The sequence below is a fragment of the Bacillus rossius genome, chromosome 1 (assembly GCF_032445375.1).
Source record: "Bacillus rossius redtenbacheri isolate Brsri chromosome 1, Brsri_v3, whole genome shotgun sequence".
Taxonomy (NCBI): Eukaryota; Metazoa; Arthropoda; class Insecta; order Phasmatodea; family Bacillidae; genus Bacillus; species Bacillus rossius.
Genome location: NC_086330.1, coordinates 143,527,165 through 143,545,383, shown reverse-complemented (window position 1 = coordinate 143,545,383; position 18,219 = coordinate 143,527,165). Strand labels below are relative to the sequence as shown.

At 40.8% G+C, this 18,219-nt stretch overlaps 1 protein-coding gene across 1 annotated transcript in view; it reads left to right on the top strand.

Annotated features, from left to right (window-relative positions):
* The first annotated feature begins 5,243 nt into the window (after positions 1 to 5,243).
* Positions 5,244 to 18,219, top strand: part of LOC134536943 (15-hydroxyprostaglandin dehydrogenase [NAD(+)]-like) — a 28,709-nt gene continuing 15,733 nt past the window's right edge. Inside the window, exons 1-4 of the mRNA XM_063377091.1 lie at positions 5,244 to 5,351; positions 5,433 to 5,561; positions 7,616 to 7,742; positions 16,988 to 17,094. Of these exons, the coding sequence (XP_063233161.1) occupies positions 5,469 to 5,561; positions 7,616 to 7,742; positions 16,988 to 17,094 (327 nt within the window). The 5' untranslated portion in view covers positions 5,244 to 5,351; positions 5,433 to 5,468. The remainder of the gene's footprint in view (positions 5,352 to 5,432; positions 5,562 to 7,615; positions 7,743 to 16,987; positions 17,095 to 18,219) is intronic.

Sequence of the window (18,219 nt, the reverse complement as noted above, 5' to 3'; positions counted from 1 at the left end):
ATCGGAAGAAGGCTTCGCACATCATCCAACTTCTTCTTGTTAATCTTCAGTGATGCTGTATATTTCCTCAGCAGATTACAAAGTTTTTTTTCCCGTAGGTCTGCCAACCTTGCACAAATTCACCTCTTTGTATACACTATAGTGTTCATTCACTGCATGCTTAATGAAGAAGCTAGTTAGTTTTTCAGAAGTGAACTTGAATGCAAGCGCGGAAGAAAATTTCACTACCTGGCCACATTTTGTTTCCTTAGATTTCCTTATATTTTTTAAAAGACTATCCATACTAACAAAATCAACTTGTGACATACTTATCATTTTCAAGGGTCTCTTTATGTTTGCTTTTTTTACTATATAAAGCCATTCTGTTGGTGAAAATATTTGAGAAACCTTCCTGTGGCACTTCTCTATTAAAGCGAAATCTCTGTCAGATGGCATATGTGTGTATCCAGCTATAAGAAAATAATGATGAATTTCCTTACGGCGTTGTTCTTTGATAAGTTTATTCCAAAGAGCTACTACTGGCCAGTTCTTATTTTGGTAAGGTAAGTGGACTTTACATCTCGTCAACATAGATTTTTTAAACCATAATATTTTTGCCTTTAAACTTTTGTTGTGTCCTATATTTGTCCTCGGCCTCTCTCTGCAACCAACATGGCCGCTTCGCCAAGAAAGCCGTATCCCAACAGGCTTCTCTACACCAGCCGTGGGATATAGGCTACGAGTGGTGCCGTTTACATATCATAGATGGCAGCACGCATCTTTTGAACGGTTATAGCAGTGCATATGGATTTATTAATGACTGTATAATATAAAATGTGTGTCAGTGCTATATATGTTATAAGTAAATAATATCCTAGTGTGTGAATTACTGGGGAGGGCACAGGATGGCCTGTTTTCCTGTATTGGGGAAAGATTGTCGCTTTGTCAGTGACCAATGTCTGAAGGAGCTGTATTTAAGCTAGGTCGAAATGTGCCTAGCCAGAGATCCTTACCCCAGAGTAATCTGGGGAAATATATAGATATATATAGAGATATATATATAGATAGATGTATATATAGAGATATATATATATATATAGATATCTCTCTCTCTTTCTCTCAGAGCAGCCCTTCGGGGATTTCGCTCTAGGCTCCTGTTACTACCCCCCTCTTCCCTATCTTCGTTCATGCCAAGCAAGAGGGCAGGTTAGACCAATATCTGTGCGTCAAGGAACAGCTGCCAACCTACCAGTGGGGCCTGTCGCCCCACCTCATGCCACTCCATCACCCGACGCTGCTGCCGGGACACGTCACTTTCATTTACATCAATAACTTGACGACTGCTCGTTGCAATCAATATATTGGCTACTGCCAACTGCCGATTGAAGACTGCTAGGCAACAGCACTCTTTCCTATATTTGATATAAAAATGTAATAATAAATACTAATATTGTTGTGTGATAATGCCGTGCTAATGTAAACATACCAGCAAAATAATGATATGCCACACTTATTTTCACACCGGGGATATTTATATAGGTTATTAATTATCCAGACAATATAACATAATTTACAACATACTTATGTAAATAAAACTTATTATCTAGTGATAGGAATAAAATTCGCAATTGTATTCATGATTGTATTAATATTTTGGCATATCATTAAATGTGACAGTACGTTAACTCCCTTGGGAGCAAGAGTATGGTAAGCCACAAATTACAATTAATACTTACATCAGACAAATTACTTGCATATTCGTCATCCTTTGGTTTGTAGGTTTCATCCAAATCACTATCATCAAAAACGGAACAATTACTTACATCGTCACTGTCCGAACTTGCCTCAGAAACACGTTTTTTTGAGCTACATTGTGGCATGTGTTCACTGATGTCGGCCATCTTTAACTGTGGCTTATCATGTTATAGAAGAGAAACACATGAAAATGGCAGTTCAGCATTAAAATGATTTTGAGGTACTGCTGCTATCTATTAAAATATTTACTAACCTTTTGCACACACGATAGATACAGCAACCCTGGCTCTAAAAATAATAAAATCTCACTTTTCATAAAAGTGTGGCTTGTCACTATACTGCACGAAGCTCTTCAATTTTTCATTTTTTTTCTATTGAAGTTTAAAATTAATAGATTTTATTAGTACTTACTCTACAAACAGTCAAAAACATAGATCCGGAAATTGTGAAAGTTTGCATGCACTAAGAAAGAATTGTGTGTTTAACTATTTTTTAACACACTTTTATTTTATTATATTAGCTTCACTTGTAACTGTGTACTCAAATTTTGGAAGTAGATTTTAACCTACTTCTAATTTTCGTATCGATTTGAAACTCTGCAAGTGTATGTAATCCGGATGACAAAACAATATTTTCATGACTTTGAAAAAGATAGAAAAAAAAAGGGGGGGGGGAAATTTCTGAGGGGAAAAAAACCACTACTTTCCAGCTAGAAACAAAAATTCAAATATTTCAGCTATAGGCAATAATAACTTTTTTTTGTCTGTCCATAAGGCCGGGGCATGGTGATATAATAGCCCGGGGATCGACTGCCTGTCCCCCCTTCTGGAGATCAACTCTCAAAATTTCGAAATTCTAAAAAGTCGATTCTCTTTCGATTTGTAGTGTTTCCGATCCAAGAAGCCGGCGCATGGTGTAATATGTGCCCGGTGTTCGACTGTCCATCTCCCCTCCCGGTTTAGGTGTAGTCATTTGCCCCAGATTTTTCGAAAGTCAGGAAAAGTGAAGCAGGCCCTATGTATGTTGATTTTGACGTGCTCCCGAGCTCTTCGTACACCATCGGACCCCCTCGGGAGGGGGAGGGCAAGTGCCCCCCAAATTTTCGGGACTTAAAAAATTGATTTATGGTGCATTTTAAGGAGTATTGCTTAAATTTAAAGAATATTAAGAACCGATGACAATACAATAATTTAATGAATATTACCCAATAAAAGGTGGTTCAGAAAGCCAAATACCACTACTTTCAAGCTATGAGCAATAATTAAGCTTTTTGTGTATCGATTGGGCCTAGGGGGGAGGGTTGGTCAAAGCCAAAAAATTTCGAAAATATAAAATATCGGCATTATTTTGATTTTGAATTTTTCTGAGCCATTTGGTGACCTAAAACTCCCCCCCCCCCCCCTCCTTTTCCCCCGGTTTTTGAAAGTCTGGGAAATGGAAGTACGTTGATTTTTACGTGCTTCTGAGGCCTTCGGACCCCACCAGACCCCTGGGGACGGAGTGGGGGGTCAATTGCCCTGAAATGTTCAGGTCTTTGCAAATTAATTTTGTGATCCATTTTGAGGAGTTTATAAAAATGTGCTTCAATTTGAACTAAAAAGTAGAAAATAAAATTGTATTTTTAAAAGCTAAAAAAAAAATATACCTTTATTGTTTATGAACTAAAATATAATCTTTAAATTTATGTAATTTGTTCAATGAACTACAACTTGAATAATGTAATATTTTAGTAAGTTAAAAATAAGAATCAAGTAATAAACAAACAATTAATTTTAATGAAAAAAAAAATCATGGCATTCTTGATATCAGCTGAATTAAATTTTCTATTACAAATGATTATTCGTTAGGATATATAGTAATTATGAAAACGAATTAAGAGAGCAATGCACTTTTGAGATCAGTTGTTTTAATTTTTCTATTACTAAAGTCTATTTGTTAGAATAGAGTCATTATGGAAATGAAATAGGTGAGCACTCTACACTTTTATTTATAAAGATGAATTGTTTTGTTTATTACTTGTTTCTTATTTTAAGTTTATAAAGGTGCTACATTATACATCATTGTATTTATTCTATCGCATTTGAACACATTACTTAATTTTAAAGGTTTTATTTTTTACTTTTTAGTTAATACAACAATAAAAATGTGTTCTACTTAGTTTTTTAAAAATATAATTTTATTTAATAATTCATTTTTTAATGGAAAGTAAAATAAGTTGTGGTTTCATTAAGGTTGAATGTATCTCAAAATACATTAAGGTTATAGATAAGAAACTAACACATGATTAATAATGTTAGAACGAGAGAGACCAGGAGCTGGCCGGTGGTCCTGCCAGGCTACAGGTGTCATGCGCGTGTCACGTGGCCGCCACTAAAGTACATGTCACGAGTGCCTGGCCGGATTACAAGGGTCGATGCTACCTCCCTCCCCAACCGCTGCCCGCGCGGAGCCATGCCACGGTGCCGTTATCTGTCGCTGAGCGGCCATGGGAATTCCGCGGGCCGCCGCGCGAAGTGATGTGAGTGAGCGACGCCCTTCTCGACTGTTCGAGCGTCAGGTCGGCCAGGGATGACGCGACTCGTCATCAGCCCTCTCGTCTGTTCGAGAAGAGCGCCCCTAGGTACTTAAGCCGCGACGCCGGCCTCCACTGGAGTTTTTGGGGCGACAGAGTCCCGCGACGGTGAGAGCTGTGAGTGCCGCGGGTGCGGCGAGAGTTTGGTGACAGAATTCGGCGAGGAGTGCGGCCCAGCGAGGAGTGCGAACTGTGAACTGGGCAGATATTGAGTGACTTGAGAGTAAACATTTTTAAGTGTCAGTGATTTGTGGCCGGACATTTTTTAGTACAATTTATTATTTATGTAAATACTACAAATTAATAAAACTGTTATCAAAAACTTAATTGGGCTATCCCTTACGAACCCAGTTCTCCCCACATTATAAATTGTAACAATATACATTGAAAATAAATAATTTTGTTCACAAACACTTTCGAAATTTCGTTTATGAATGATTTTGTTGCGAATGGAAAAAAAAGGGGGAAATTTCCGATAGAGCAATTATTGTAAAACGTGTGATGTATAATAAGCAAATTTTGAAACATCAGGTAAAGCAGAAGGCACGAATATAAGCATACCCTGAAATTATCATCAGAGAAACCGCGGGTAATATATTACTTTGTGGAAAGGGAAGAAATAAACTGCTTCAATTGCATCATAGATAATATAAAGATTACTTTCAAGATACCGTCTGTTATTTATTTTCCCAAATTGTACATTGCCCACTATCTCGAGGGCAAGGTATTCTGAAGTGGGAATAGTTTATGTTGTATTATCGCTCACATTTTCTTTTCCTTTTTATATTTCTTTAGATTTAGCCAAACACAGAACACAAGTTTGACTGAAAATCTTCGTAAGCTTGAGTCAGCTCAAATCAGAGGTAAATTACTATACATAATTTGTTTAGCAGCGAATTCATAACATTGTTTTAAAGAATTTTTATATATCATAGAAGATTTAATTGTTACAGGTTACCTTCATTGTGGTTTTTATTTTCGTGATATTTTCGATTACGGTATTTGATAATCAGTAGGCAGTTTACCATGCATTCGACTCCCATTAGTAAGTTGTGTGTAAATATTTCGAGCCAAATCTAGATAAGTTATCGATGATAAACATTTACGTGTGTTTAATTTATTTCAGTGGCACTGCTGTTCAACTTACTGGATACAGGTGAACATGAACCTGAAAGGTAAAGTAGCGCTGGTCACCGGAGCAGCCTCAGGCATTGGTTTGGATTACATCAAAATCATGTTCGACAATGGTCTCAAGGTAAGCCAGTCTTATTATCTGTCGTTTCACATTGAAATCGCAATAGCCCGACGGCACGTCAATGTCGTCAACGTGAACAAAATGGCGGATGCGACATAAACCCCTCAGGCGCGGCATTAACTGAAATTCGTGTCAGAATTTTGTTTTCGGAAGTTGGTTAAACTGATGCATAGGTAATTCTATTATTGTTCTTGTAGTTTTTGAGGTTTTTTATTCTAAATTTATCCGCGAAATCTCTGAAATGTGTTTATGCTCTGTGATTTTTACAATAGAACGTTAAATTTGAATTAAACAAATTACTGTCTCAAACATACCTATTAAAAAATCCTGCAAGCACGAATGGCTGTCGTATGCTTGCCCTCACCTCCAGTCGTCTGTCCCGAAATTGGAAGTTGAGTCCGTCTTTGATGTTTGGTGTGGGTGTAAAAGCAAGAATAATTTTAAATACAATCGTTCATTTTTGGTTGTCGCGTGGGTAGAAATCGTGTGTTCACAACAACGCGAAATTTTTCTGTCGCTACGCCATCTTCGCTTCGCGCCGTCGCGCTGTTATGATCCCAGCACTACGGCCATAAGGCCTGTTCTACGGATCACGGTGACGGCGACGGATCTCCCGGAACACTTCACAATCGCGTCCGCTGCTTCCACAATGCATGGGATCACAACAAATGGCAATCAGTGAGAATCATTTGAAGGTTACGAAATACTAAAAGTCTACTATACCTGAGATATTTGCGTGATAAACAATTTTCTTTTTAATATTAAAATAATCCATTATAAAGAGTACTTACTCGTAAAAAAATGATATAAGTAATGGATATACTGGAGCTCATCATCCACAAAATCCGGGCTATGGCATTGTGTTAAAGCAGTGCAATCTTACACTCTCTTACATTGCTGGTTAGGTTGCTCACACAGGCCAGCCAAGCGAGTGAGTGACAGTGATACATAAAAGCACCGGTGCTGTTCGTGACGCCTAGCGGCGTCCCTGAGGGCCGCGGCCACATTTTGGCCCTAAGTTAGCGCGTACATTGAAGCACAGGCAAGGGTGTGCGCAATTTGGAAGGTGGGAATATAATATGGAGTATCCCCTCCCCACCCCCCCCCCCCCCGGCGCCACAGTAAATTTTAAGAAAATATAAAAAAATCTGTCATTTCCACCAAGAAAAGGAAAGAATTTAAAATAATGAAATTCTGTGTATGCTTCTGATCACATTGTGATCTAAACTAGGCCTAATTTCAATGTTTTTTTTTTAAAGATTTTTCACCAATATCTTCACAATACCTTTGCCAAGTTATTACTTTCGGTCGGCTTGTGAAGAATACCCGACAATTTGAGACATGTTAAGATCTATTTAATCTCAAGAACATCCTTCTGGAGTAATTAAAGTATCACGTAGATTGGGGGGGGGGGGGGGGGGGGGGGAGAAAGAGAGATTAGGTGAGGAATAACTTCAGGTTTTATTTTGTATCCAAGAAAACATTCTCAAGATTCGTGGAATTTGGATTTAATACTGTTTCATGACACATGCCATTGCAATTTTGCACTGTTTGTCATCGGTCGTTGTCCAGGTTTTATTGTCTGTCTGCATTAAATGTTATTGTTGAAACTGTGAAGTTGTTAGCCCACTGTATTTGTTTGTGTTTGTATTATGTTTTCCATGACTGAATTCCTTCCACGGAATTCTTGTGTTGTCTGATATTTAAGTTTGAACGTTTTCGCCCGTGCTGTCGTCGTTGTGTTGTTCATAATACCTGTTTAGGTAAAACGTTGGGTTTATCTGTTGACATCAGATATTTTAGGCTGGATTTTTTTTTTTGGCGGGGCTATGTTTTCATTTTTATTTCTTATTTTGCATTTATGAATTTTTTCCATGACAAACAGTGCAAAACTGCAATGGCTTAAGTCCAATAAATTGTATTAAATCTCAAGATTGTTGATTGTCTGCTGGTCACTTGACTGACGGACGGATGAGACGGACCACTGTGAGTCCAGCTTGAGAGTGTGCGCACGTTTAGGTTATCCGCCCGGATTGAAACGGTCTTGTCCGCAGCACGCCGCCATGCTGGACTTCAACCTTCAAGCCGGCGCTGCGGCGGCCGAGCAGTTGAACCGGCAGTTCGGAGCCGACAGCACTCTGTTTGTCGCTTGCGACGCCTCCGACATGCAGCAACTCGAGGGTGAGGTCCCGCTCTTTGGCCGGCATCACAAGACACAGCAATGAGGGTTTACGTTTTGAAATTGCTGCATCTTTACTCTGACCACATTCCTAGTGCACGATAGGACACGGCAGTCATTTGTTTTTAGGGAACGGATTCTGGGGCGCTGAAGTGGTCGGTGCGCGTCACTTGAACTTCGCGCCGCGCGGCGGGCTTCGGCGCTCCTTACCTTCCTACCTCCCCCCCCCCCTCTCTGCGTCCAGTGCTGTGTTTGTCTTCCCCTCGTGAGGTGTCCGCGCATGCGCGTGGCGCCCTCTTGCTTAATTAAAACTAGATGTTTTGCCTTGAAGGTTCTTCTTGTTCGTTAGCAGTCAGTCGGTGCTGGTCGTGAATTAAGCATGTAGTCAGATACTTGCTTTAGAGAGAGTGTGTGACAGCGGGGAGAATGCACGTAAGTGTTGTAAGGTGGTGACCCTTACAGTAATGTAAACGGTACTTGGTAATAGCTCTGCTATAAATTCCATTTCGGCCGTCACCGTCTAAATTCTATTTGGCATTTATTGTTTTCCTTGATCATTTTTGTATTAGTACCATGCATAGTTTGTTTGACGTCTCTCCCCGTCTGGTCTACAGTCTTCGTTAGGACTTGTTTTTACGTAATGTATTTAATGTATTAATTTGTGAATTTTCCTTTTATATCATGCTTTATCATGCTTTACAGTAAGCTTATACCGCCTAGTGTAGGTTAGGCCGCGGTCGCCTGCATGTTCATTTGACGTTTTTTGTATTCTCTAATGAGGCATGTCAGTGTTCACGACATTCATTATCCCTGTGTGTAAGCGTTAATACTTAATTGTAAAATTTCTTTCCATCAAGTATCTATCAAGTTAATATTATGTATTCTATCAAGTATTTAATCCTAAAGAAAACATGGATATGTGTTCACGTATTTTGCCGTGGCATTTGTACCGCTAATTTTTCTTGCTATCAGTATTAAATAAAATACTCAGAATTAATTTTGTATGTGAAAGAATGGTTTACGTGAGGCTTTTGCCCAGGATTAAACGAGATGTATTTAAATTCTTTTCTTGCTAATTTAACCTTTGCATCCATCCTTGGCTATAATTGTTAAATTACTCCTTACTATTTATTACTCTTTATTCAGCATAATTTATTCAGTATTTTTAAGGATAGTGTTACACGCAGTTGAAGGTTCACGTGAATGTACTTCACCTGTTTACACTGTCCCATGAAGCTCATGGAAGCCTTCAACTGCGCAACTCTGCTGTGTTATGTTGACTATTAAAGCGTTTGTTTTTCTCTTTTGTCTTGCATGCACCATGGGGTCACCGGTCACGGGATGGGTGTATCGTCTGCGCCGTGACGAGCTGGTTCAAATCCTCTCCGAGGAGGGCGTTTCCTTCGAGGAGGGCGCTACTGTTGCTGTTTTGAGGAGCCTACTCGTCCAGCATGTTCGTAACTCCTGGGAATCAGCTGATGAGGTACCGTCTCGGCAGTTCCCACCCCCTTCTGGCCCCGCCTTGAACTCAAAATTTAATACAAAAATATTTTTTTCTAACCTTAAGCTTCTTCCTCGGCTTGATAGCTGCGAGCCACGAGCTGTTTTGGATTTTTTAAGTGCGGCATCACGTCTTGAAGGGCTGAAATTAGTTAGTGAGGCAGAATTGTTAAAGGCCCTGCTGAGTCTCTGTGGAGCCGCATTTTTGCAATTACTTACTGACGCAATTACTCAGAATCTTTCTTTTGCTCAGTTCAAAAGCTCAGTTTTGCAATTTGCCTGTCCTCCACGTGTGCTTGAGAGCTGTAAACGAGACTTAGTATTTAGGTTTCAATTGCCTAACGAGCCCACTCTTCAGTTCATTAATTCCGTGGCCAATTATGCGGCCGTTCTTAATTTAAACCTCACAGAAACTGAGTTAGTACAAACTATATTAGGGAATGTCTCTCCGCTTGTGCTTCAACATAGCGCCATGCTTAGTCCTCCCACTACTTTGAATGCTTTACGCGAGTGGAGCTCTGAAGTGGAGAATCGCTTGCTCGCTGTTAGAAAATATAAGGAGGAATTCCCCATTTCATCTACATCGCGGTTTTATAAGCCTAAAAACTTAGAATTTCAGCCTGCTGTGAATGTTTATTCTCAGTCCGCTCGTGCTACGCGCGCGCCGCAGCTCGTTGATTGTGCGGTTAGTGTAACCGAGCCCCTTGTCGGCTCCGGCCGCGCTACCGACAGGCGCCCCCCTCCCACTAATGCGCCCGGCCTTAAGGCCAGCCGGTCTAGGTGTGCCAACTGCGGAAAGTTCGGTCACGCGGTGTCTGAGTGCACGCAGCCCGCTGTGAGCCGTGATTTACGCAAATGCTTTAGGTGCAACCGCGCAGGGCACTATAGGGATCAGTGTCCGGGAAACGGGCCCCGATCGGGCGTATGAGCGGTCGCCGCGATCGTCGTCAGAGAAAAGCCGCCTTTCATAAATTTTACAATTTTGTTCATGTTAATTTGTTTAGTGATATTGTTCCGGCTTTAGTGGATTCCGGAGCCACTCGTTCTTTGTTGAGTGCTGATTTTTTTGATTCCTTATGTAATAAATTTCCTGCATTGCAGAGCCGTGTGACTACGTGCCCTGACGTCATTATTTGTGTAGCTAACGGAGAAGTAGTACGCGCTAACATGACAGTTGAGCTTCACATTAAAATTGCCGGATTTTCCTGGAACTGGCATTTTTACGTTATTCCTGGTTTGTGTCATTCACTTATCCTTGGTCTGGATTTTCTGGGGAAATCTCGTTGTTTGATTGACGTGGCTAATCAGCATCTTGTTTTTGGCTTTCACCCTTCATTAAAAATTAAATTAATTCCGCAGAATGCCGCCCCTGAAGTCATGTCTTGTCCTGACATGAGTGACGTGACCTTCAGAGACTCTCTGATTTCGGACGTTTTCAGTCGTTATCCTGACGTAATAAACAGTCGTATAGGTAGGTGTGATGTATTGCCCTATAAGTTTTATTTAAAGGATCGCACGCCTGTTAAGGCCAAAGGCCACAGAGTATCACCCCCTAAACTACAAAAATGAAGATTATTGTCGATCGCCTCATGGAAGCTGGGGTAATTGCCCCATCTATTTCTGATTTTAGCTCGCCTACTTTTCTAGTTCCTAAAAAGGAGGCTGGAGAATTTCGCTTGGTTCACAATTTCAAATCTCTCAATGATAAGGTCATTCAGGACTCTTACGAATTACCGACGGTAGAGAGCGCTCTACAACACCTAGGAGAGGCAGCCATTTTTTCCGTCATCGATTTGAACGCTAGTTTCCATCAAATCCTCCTGCATCCTGATTGCCGTAAATACACCGCATTTTCTACCCCTTGGGGACAATTTCAGTTCAATAGGGTGCCCATGGGCGTTTCATTTGGTAGTCAGGCCATGAGTCGCGTGCTGGACCATATTCTTTCTGATTTAAAGTATAAATTTGTTTTTAACTATATTGATGATATTATTGTTTATAGCGCTAGCTTAGAAGAGCACAAACAACATCTAACTCAAGTGTTTGACCGTCTTCGAGCGGCTGGGTTAACTGTTAATCCTGACAAACTTCGTTTGGCCCAGGACCATGTTAAGTTCCTTGGTTACATTATTTCTAAGGGAAAGCTCATTATGGACCCTGACAAGGTTTTACCCATAGTTAATTTTCCGCCCCCTAAAAACGTCAAAGGAATTCAGAGATTCCTAGGCATGACAGGTTACTATGCACGCTTTATACCGGACTATGCTGCGGTCTGTGGTCCGTTGAATAAGCTGCGCAAGAAAAACACAGCCTTTGAATGGGGTGACGCGCAACAGAAAGCCTTTGATAATCTTAAGGCCCTTGTCTCTTCTCCTCCCGTTTTGATCCTTCCGGATTTTCAGCGTAGGTTCGCACTTCAGGTTGATGCGTCTAGCATTGCTCTAGGAGCCGTCCTAGGTCACCTCGAAAATGATAGATTACGCCCCATAGCTTATGCTAGCCGATCGTTGACAGACGGAGAAAGGCGTCTCGGCGTGTATGAGAAGGAGGCGCTTGCATGCTTGTTCGGCGTTGAGAAGTTCGCCTCGTACCTGGACTGTCAGGAATTTGACCTGTACACTGACAATCAGGCACTTAGCTGGTTATTTAACCACCCTAACCAGCTAGGGAAATTAGGGCGCTGGGTGTTACGGCTGTCCCGCTTTAACTTTAAGCTACACCATCTTAAGGGTAGTGACAATGTGGTCGCGGACACGTTGTCACGGATGTTTACCCCTGAGGAGTTTGACACCAGTGCCTTGCCAGTATCTTGTTCTGAGCCGATTAGTGCCGCGGTGTGCAAGGTCTTCCCAGAGTCTTTTCTTAGTATCCGTGATTGTCAGAAGGATGACCCGCTGTGCGTTCACATACGCAGGGATTTGCATCATGGCACTGTTACGCCCTACGTAGAGGAACAAGGTGTAATTTATTACACAGGGAAGTCTGGCAAGCAGAGGAAGGCAGTGGTCCCTGCCTCCCTTCGTCCGATGGTTCTTAAGTACTTTCATGACTCATTGTTGGGTGCTCACTTGGGTATCGAAAAAACGTTCCGCCGCATCAGCGCGCATCTGGCATGGCCCGAACTACGTGCAGATGTGCGTCACCACGTGAGGTCCTGTGTAGACTGTCAGGTTTCTAAACCCCCGCAATGTGCCAAGGTTGGCCTGTATTGTGCGGATCCCCCGGTTGCTCCATGGCACGTTCTGCATATGGATATTTTTGGTCCCCTTACACGCTCCAAAAAGGGAAATATTTGTATTCTAGTGGTTCTGGATATCTTTTCCAAATTTGTGTTGTTACTCCCTTTAAAAAATATGAAGGCGATTAGTATTGTTAAAGCCTTAAGAGAGCAAGTGTGGAAATTTTTTGGTGCTCCTGCTATGATAACCTGTGATAATGCCCGTTACTTCCGGTCTGTATTATTTAAGGATATGTGTTTTGAATGGGCTATTAAACCCATTTACAGTAGTCCCTATTGCCCCCAGGGTAATCAGTCTGAACGTGTAAACAAGGTGCTTAAAGCCACTCTTACTGCTTATTACAGGGATGATCAGTCGTTGTGGGACAGTGACCTTGAATTCATCAAAGTGGCGTTTATTTCTGCTGTCCACATGGCGACAGGGTTTCCCCCTTCCATCCCCTTCATGGGCTGTGAGTTGACCCATCCTTTGCTTAACTCCTGGGGACTGCCGCCTCTGGAACTCGCCTCTGACAGTGATTCCCTGGAGGCCATGCTTGACGATGTGAGTTGTAATCTTAAGAAGGCCCGCGAGGCTGTAGCCGCCTCTTATAATGCTACGCGGAGACCACATGGTTTTGCTGTTAATGACTTGGTACTCTTAAAGAATTTTAAATTGCCAAAACTGGCTGATAATGTTAATTCAAAATTGATTTCTGCTTTTGTTGGGCCATTTGTGATTGATAAATTTTTGGGAGACAACACGGTCCTATTGCGTAACCCTTCTGGTTCTAGAAAATATAAAAAGGCCCATGTGGGTCAATTAAAGAAATTCCATTAATAATTTTTTTTTTCCTTTTTTTGGACTTAGTTTTTTTTGTTGTTGTTTGGGTGTTCGTGTTTCCTTCTCTTTTTTTTTTACTTTCCTCCCACCGATGCTCCCGCCACGCCCAGAAGAGGACTTCGCGCCGCTGCGCACCCGACGCTCCTCGCCCTGCCAGAGATAGCGTGACCGCAGCCGCCCGCCGGGTTCGTCGTGTCTGCAAGGTCACTTGCTTGCTGGGACGTTGGTCGCCGTCGCGTCACCGATGAGGAGCGGTGGCATGGAGTCGCCGCCGTCTCCTGCCGGTGAGGGGCCGTGACGCGTGCGGAGACTGTCTCTCCTGCAGCGGCCGCTTCGGATGGCCCTGCCTGCCAGGCGCCGAGCGTGGGCAGGCGGTGGGGACGCCCGCCGTTCTTGCCCTGGGTTCGCGCTGGGTGAAGGCATGCTGTTCCTGCTACTCTGGGATGAAGAAGATGCTGTTCGAAATTGACTTTATTAGGGACGTCCCGTACTTTAAACTTTCTCTTCAGCGCTGAAGAGTTTTTATTTCAGTGGAAACGCTGAAGAATCTTTATTTCTGTGGATACACTGAGAATCCTTGCTAGGTGTCCTACACGGAAAATTATGCCAGTCATGAACTCACTTCAAGAAATTGTTATTTAGAAACATTGGTTGTATTTGTATACACATAGACATGTGTTGAACTCACTTCAAGAAATTGTTATTTAGAAACATTGGTTGTATTTGTATACACATAGACATGTGTCGAACTCACTTCAAGAAATTGTTATTTAGAAACATTGTTTGTATTCGTATACACAGAGAAATGTGTTGAACTCACTTCAAGAAATTGTTATTTAGAAACATTGTTTGTATTCGTATACACAGAGAAATGTGTTGAACTCACTTCAAGAAATCGTCAGTTAGATATCAAGAAATTGTTATTTAGAAACATTGTTTGTATTTGTACACACATAGAATTGTGTTGACTTGACATTTGACTTACTTCCAGAGTTGTGACCGGACCTGCAGTTCCTCGTGTCCTTGTGACTTGGTTGGCGAGGCTCGCGGTTGCGTTCGTCAAGGGTGGGGGAGTTGAAGTGGTCGGTGCGCGTCACTTGAACTTCGCGCCGCGCGGCGGGCTTCGGCGCTCCTTACCTTCCTACCTTCCCCCCCCTCTCTGCTTCCAGTGCTGTGTTTGTCTTCCCCTCGTGAGGTGTCCGCGCATGCGCGTGGCGCCCTCTTGCTTAATTAAAACTAGATGTTTTGCCTTGAAGGTTCTTCTTGTTCGTTAGCAGTCAGTCGGTGCTGGTCGTGAATTAAGCATGTAGTCAGATACTTGCTTTAGAGAGAGTGTGTGACAGTGGGGAGAATGCACGTAAGTGTTGTAAGGTGGTGACCCTTACAGTAATGTAAACGGTACTTGGTAATAGCTCTGCTATAAATTCCATTTCGGCCGTCACCGTCTAAATTCTATTTGGCATTTATTGTTTTCCTTGATCATTTTTGTATTAGTACCATGCATAGTTTGTTTGACGTCTCTCCCCGTCTGGTCTACAGTCTTCGTTAGGACTTGTTTTTACGTAATGTATTTAATGTATTAATTTGTGAATTTTCCTTTTATATCATGCTTTATCATGCTTTACAGTAAGCTTATACCGCCTAGTGTAGGTTAGGCCGCGGTCGCCTGCATGTTCATTTGACGTTTTTTGTATTCTCTAATGAGGCATGTCAGTGTTCACGACATTCATTATCCCTGTGTGTAAGCGTTAATACTTAATTGTAAAATTTCTTTCCATCAAGTATCTATCAAGTTAATATTATGTATTCTATCAAGTATTTAATCCTAAAGAAAACATGGATATGTGTTCACGTATTTTGCCGTGGCATTTGTACCGCTAATTTTTCTTGCTATCAGTATTAAATAAAATACTCAGAATTAATTTTGTATGTGAAAGAATGGTTTACGTGAGGCTTTTGCCCAGGATTAAACGAGATGTATTTAAATTCTTTTCTTGCTAATTTAACCTTTGCATCCATCCTTGGCTATAATTGTTAAATTACTCCTTACTATTTATTACTATTTATTCAGCATAATTTATTCAGTATTTTTAAGGATAGTGTTACACGCAGTTGAAGGTTCACGTGAATGTACTTCACCTGTTTACACTGTCCCATGAAGCTCATGGAAGCCTTCAGCGGTATTCCAAGACGTTAGGGTAACGTAGCCTTGTTGGGATACAACCGTAACCTAACTCGCGGGCCGTATTCCAGAACGTGTCCAGATCGAATCCCAGTACCAATGGAACAGAAAGCAAACTTTTTAATAAACGGTGCCATGCGCAAGGCTAGAAACTGGTTTCAACGCATTCTAGCGGATGTTTCGCAAAAATACTGGAGATAGTAGCACCTTCGCACAAAAACAGAACTGTATTTCTAACCTTCGCAAGTATTTCTTTTCAGTTGTTATTATTTCTTGTTGGACATAAGTATAAAATATGTATCGCAAGATAGTTTCGCTACCATAAAGTTTCATTTGGTGTACCAATACGTTTGGTACGTCCCCCGATAGTCACGAAATTGTATATATACGAGATGCAGGTCCGTCATCTGGACGAAATAAATGAAAACGTGAGCTCTGCGCATGCGCGGAATTTGGGCAAGAGACAGGTCACGGATAGGACATCGAAAGAGCAATGTACAGGAAAATTTGAGCAGAAATTCGTAGGGATTGGAAAACTTCCCGGTTTCAATGACCTCGACGATCCTTTACATACTTGAGCAAATGACGCCTGTTTATTGGCTGCTGACTTTTGAGGCGTTTCAACTGAGTTGCTTGTGATTCTATAGTTATTTTACCGAAAGTCTCTAATTGGCCAAGATCCCTGCAGATTAATAGTGAAAGAATAGCAGAAGCGGCACAACAAGTTTATAATTATTACAATTTTATTACACAACGAAATGAATCCGCAAATGTTTCCGGTGTCTAGGAATGAGTCATGGCCTGTTGTTTAAGTAAAGTGTGGATGACTTCTTGACGAATGGTAAAAAAATGGGGGGGGGGGGTGGAGGGGGTGAATTCTCACTGAACCCTCCTTAGTCAGCCCTCAATGCAACCTGAGTTGCTTACTATTATACTTATTTGTATTATTCACTCTATAAGGACACAACAATATTAATAAACAATATAATTAACTAAAATTATTTATAATTCAATTGTATCACCTTTTATATATTAATAGATATTTTCTCTTTTCATTTTACCTCTACTCCACATCAGCCCTTCACATTTTATTTTTGTGAAATTTAAAATTCATGTTTGTATTTGCTTTTGTAACTTTATAGTGGCAGCCTGTTTTTTTTTACTTAGACAGTTGGCCAGCATAAATGAATAAATTGGTTTCTTTTAATTCACTCCCAACTGACTGTTCTTGTAAATATACTATAAGATGATTTTTCGAAGTTAGCTGCTGTATTACTAGAAAAAAGAAAGAAAGATCTGCACAGTAGTAAAAATAAATTATTGTACAATATAAACCACATGAAATAAATAAAGTAAATTTTAGTACATTCTGTATTTGCAAGTAAAATTACGTATTTTATTCACACAGGCTGTGTTAGGTTTAAAACAGCGTATTTCGAAATGTTAAACTAAACTCAATTTAAAAACCAAGCAAGATTATATATAACGTGTTTTTCGTTTTCAGATGACTTTAATAAGGCAATGAATAAGTTCAAGAAGATCGACATAGTTGTCAACAATGCCGGTATTATGCGTGACAGTGAATGGGAGAAAGAGATCGCTCTTAACTTCGTAAGTATTACTGAACACACAACAAAACTTTCTCGAAGTTCTATGAGTAGAGCCACGATTATTTGGCGGATTCATTGGGCAGGAAGGTAGACTTGAAGCACAGAGGCTAAAAATCTGCTTCACGATGATGATTGGACTACGTCGGTTGCCCAATCAGGTGTGACCAGCCAAAGGATGTGAAATGTGACTTTCTTATTGACCAGCGAGCACTCTAAAAAGTCATAATTGTGTATAGGCAAGTTGAGTCTAACCTGGAGTGAAATGAGTCAGCGAAATAATATTTGCCCTATATATGAGCCATAAAATTATTATTTTTAAAAATTAATTTAGAAATAAGAATAAAACATTTTGTATTTTGTAGTCTACTATTAGAATAATAACACTAGACACTTACATATCCTTAAATTAATCTCTGCTTCATTCACCATGTTAATTCCCTGTAACTGCATTTACATTCTAGTAATTTCGTAGGTTGTTAGAACATGCCGGCATTGAATTTTGTGTTCTTTAGGAAATTCTTTCGCCAGATATATCGCTACATGTTATGAGTACACAGTGAGTGTAAAAATTTATCTACACCATACCGTCTTTTGTTTTAAAGTCGTTTGTCCTAACGTCGTTTCTCCTAATGTCATTTGTCCTAACGTCGTTGGTCCTAAAGTGGTTTGTCCTAATTTTTAGGACAAATACAATTTGGACAAACACTTTAGGAAAAACAACGCACCCCCCTTGTTATTACCGATGTGTAGGAATCCTAAAAATTTCGCTGGTCAATTTGGCGTCAGTTTGAAATTCAAATTCATGTGTATTCTCTACCCTCCTTTAGTTTCCTTTTTGGATGTAACTTTACAGAGGATTGTCTCCTTTTGAGAGTGTCGACGTGATTGGTTTGCTCTGCTGCTTGCTTTTAGTTGACTGACCCACGGTCGTATATGGTAGTGGCGAGAGAAATGTGAGTCCGTGAAGGTTTGCGCTCTATCTTGAAAGAAAAATAATCTGCGTAATTTCCGGGTCTCTTTTTGTGAAAAGTCAAGCAAATATGCATAATCATGATACTTTTGCTTAAATACTGCGTCATGATCATTCACTAGAAGTTCATTGGCGCAGTTTCCACCAATGGGAAAC